At 44.1% G+C, this 1,961-nt stretch overlaps 1 protein-coding gene across 1 annotated transcript in view; it reads right to left on the bottom strand.

The window, feature by feature from the left end:
* The window catches only part of PCLO (piccolo presynaptic cytomatrix protein), a 347,313-nt gene that overhangs the window by 321,092 nt on the left and 24,260 nt on the right, over window positions 1-1,961 (bottom strand). Inside the window, exons 3-4 of the mRNA XM_031063010.1 lie at window positions 1,806-1,945; window positions 1,270-1,420 (exon numbers count right to left, since the gene is read on the bottom strand). Of these exons, the coding sequence (XP_030918870.1) occupies window positions 1,270-1,420; window positions 1,806-1,945 (291 nt within the window). The remainder of the gene's footprint in view (window positions 1-1,269; window positions 1,421-1,805; window positions 1,946-1,961) is intronic.

The raw sequence follows: 1,961 nt of genomic DNA, 5'->3' as shown, positions 1-1,961 counted from the left end.
TTAGAATAGAAAAAAATTATTATTTTCTAATGTTATAATGGAAATCACAAAGGAAAAATCTATTTAATATGTTAAAAACTAACTGACACTACAATAAAAACACTGCCAAAATGCAAAGCTATATTGACTGAAAGCCAGAATTCCTCTTTTGATCACACTCTATCACTTAACACTTGAACTGGAAAGAAATAAGGAAAAAAGAAAAAAACCAAAAAACTAGTTCCAGTTTTAGTCTGGAAGCAGGTGATCTGTAATCCTTAGGAGAGTCTTACTACAAGGGTTTTGCTTCTATCAGGTTCTTGATAATTACTGCAAACATTCGTGGTAGCTCTCAACAGCAAAGAAAGCAAACAGCAAGAGGAGCAAATAAAGCCACAAACCAAGAGACAAGACAAGTAGTAACTTCATTACAGTGAAGAGGCATGAAGATACTATGATGGGAACCGCTATAATAGTCAAAGCTGACATTCTGACGCAAGGTAAAATGCTGTAATTCACAAATTTAGAGTCCCCTTACTTTAAATAGAGGGTGGAAGTATGGTATGATAACAAGATCAAAGTAGCTTCTGATATAAATATGTTTGTGGGAAAGCATCCATTTATAAATGCAGATATATTCACATTGCAATGAGTTCAGCCTACTCTAATGACTTCCAAGAACATTTATCTTTATTTTTTCATGGTATTGTTCCAGTAAAAAGTAAGTTTCAAAGTACTTGTGTCTTTGTTCATAGACAATTATACAAAAGGGAATTTTGAGCTTAGTTTCATGGAACTAAAGAATATTTCTTTTTCTCATTAATGTTCCTCATTAACAACAGAAGCTGTGCAGAGATCTAAATTGAATGGAAAACTTTATTTTACACACAGTGCTAATGCCTGATCAATAGTTCAGCAAGACATGAAATAGGAAGATTTGACATCCAGTTTCAAAAAAAAAAATGGAGACCATCATCTCAGGTACAACCTCAGTGACTCCAATAATTGCCCAAGAATTAATTTAGTCCCACCCTCCTTGCCTCTCTTCTAGAATTCACTTATATAAACCTGACATTATATAAACTGAATATGCACGTATGATGGGGTGAGGTCAATGCACCGTGAAACACTCGAGGAGGCTCCTTTTAGCTTCCTCCTTCACGACAAACAACACACCCAGCCCCGGAGTCGGAGAGCAACAGAAGCGCCGGGCTCAGGTGCCGGGCCGGGCCAGGCGGGGGTTCAGCACCGAGGACAGCGACACGGGCCGGGCTAGGAGGGGTTCAGGACCGGGGACAGCGACACCGGCCGGGCCAGGAGGGGGTCCGGACCGGGGACAGCGAGATGGGGCCGGCAGGGCCGTGGTTCAGCACCACGGACAGCGGCAGCCCCGAGGAGCCGGGCGGGGAGCGGGCTTGTTGCACGCCGGGCTGTGAATTCGCTGAGGGGCAGGCAAAGAACGGGGAAGGAAATTACCCCCAGCCTTCGCAAAAGCACAGTGGGGTAAAGTCATGACTATCCAGAACGCTGAATACCGTGGCAAGCAATTTAATCTATTTAGCCTCTCCCCTTCTAACTAATAAATGGAGGGGAAAAAAAGGAAAAAGGAAAAAAAAGGGTGAAAAAATAGGCTGAAACAGACCTCCTCAATCCATGACTATTTAATGAAGCCAAATGATAGTTGTAGAGGTTCAGAATTGGCAGAGTAACGGCCAGCAAATGTATTATGCCCAAAAGCACTGGAAGATTCAACAAGATTCTCTCTCCAGACGCTTGCAGAACCCATCCGCTTCCCTGGCTCCTAGCAGAGCTGTGGGGCATCCAGCCCCGTAAAGCACACACCCGCACACAGAAAACCACAACGGTGTCTGCACATCTCTCCCCGCCCCGACACACAAACTGCCCGTGCTCCAGATTAGTGCAAGGCAGGAAAGGAGGGCGCAGCCCACGGAATCGGGGACCGCCGCTATTATCAGAGAACG

This window comes from Geospiza fortis, unplaced genomic scaffold, assembly GCF_000277835.1.
Source record: "Geospiza fortis unplaced genomic scaffold, GeoFor_1.0 scaffold732, whole genome shotgun sequence".
Classification (NCBI taxonomy): Eukaryota; Metazoa; Chordata; class Aves; order Passeriformes; family Thraupidae; genus Geospiza; species Geospiza fortis.
The sequence above is the reverse complement of the archived record's forward strand: the minus strand, read 5'-3'. Positions and strand labels throughout refer to the sequence as shown.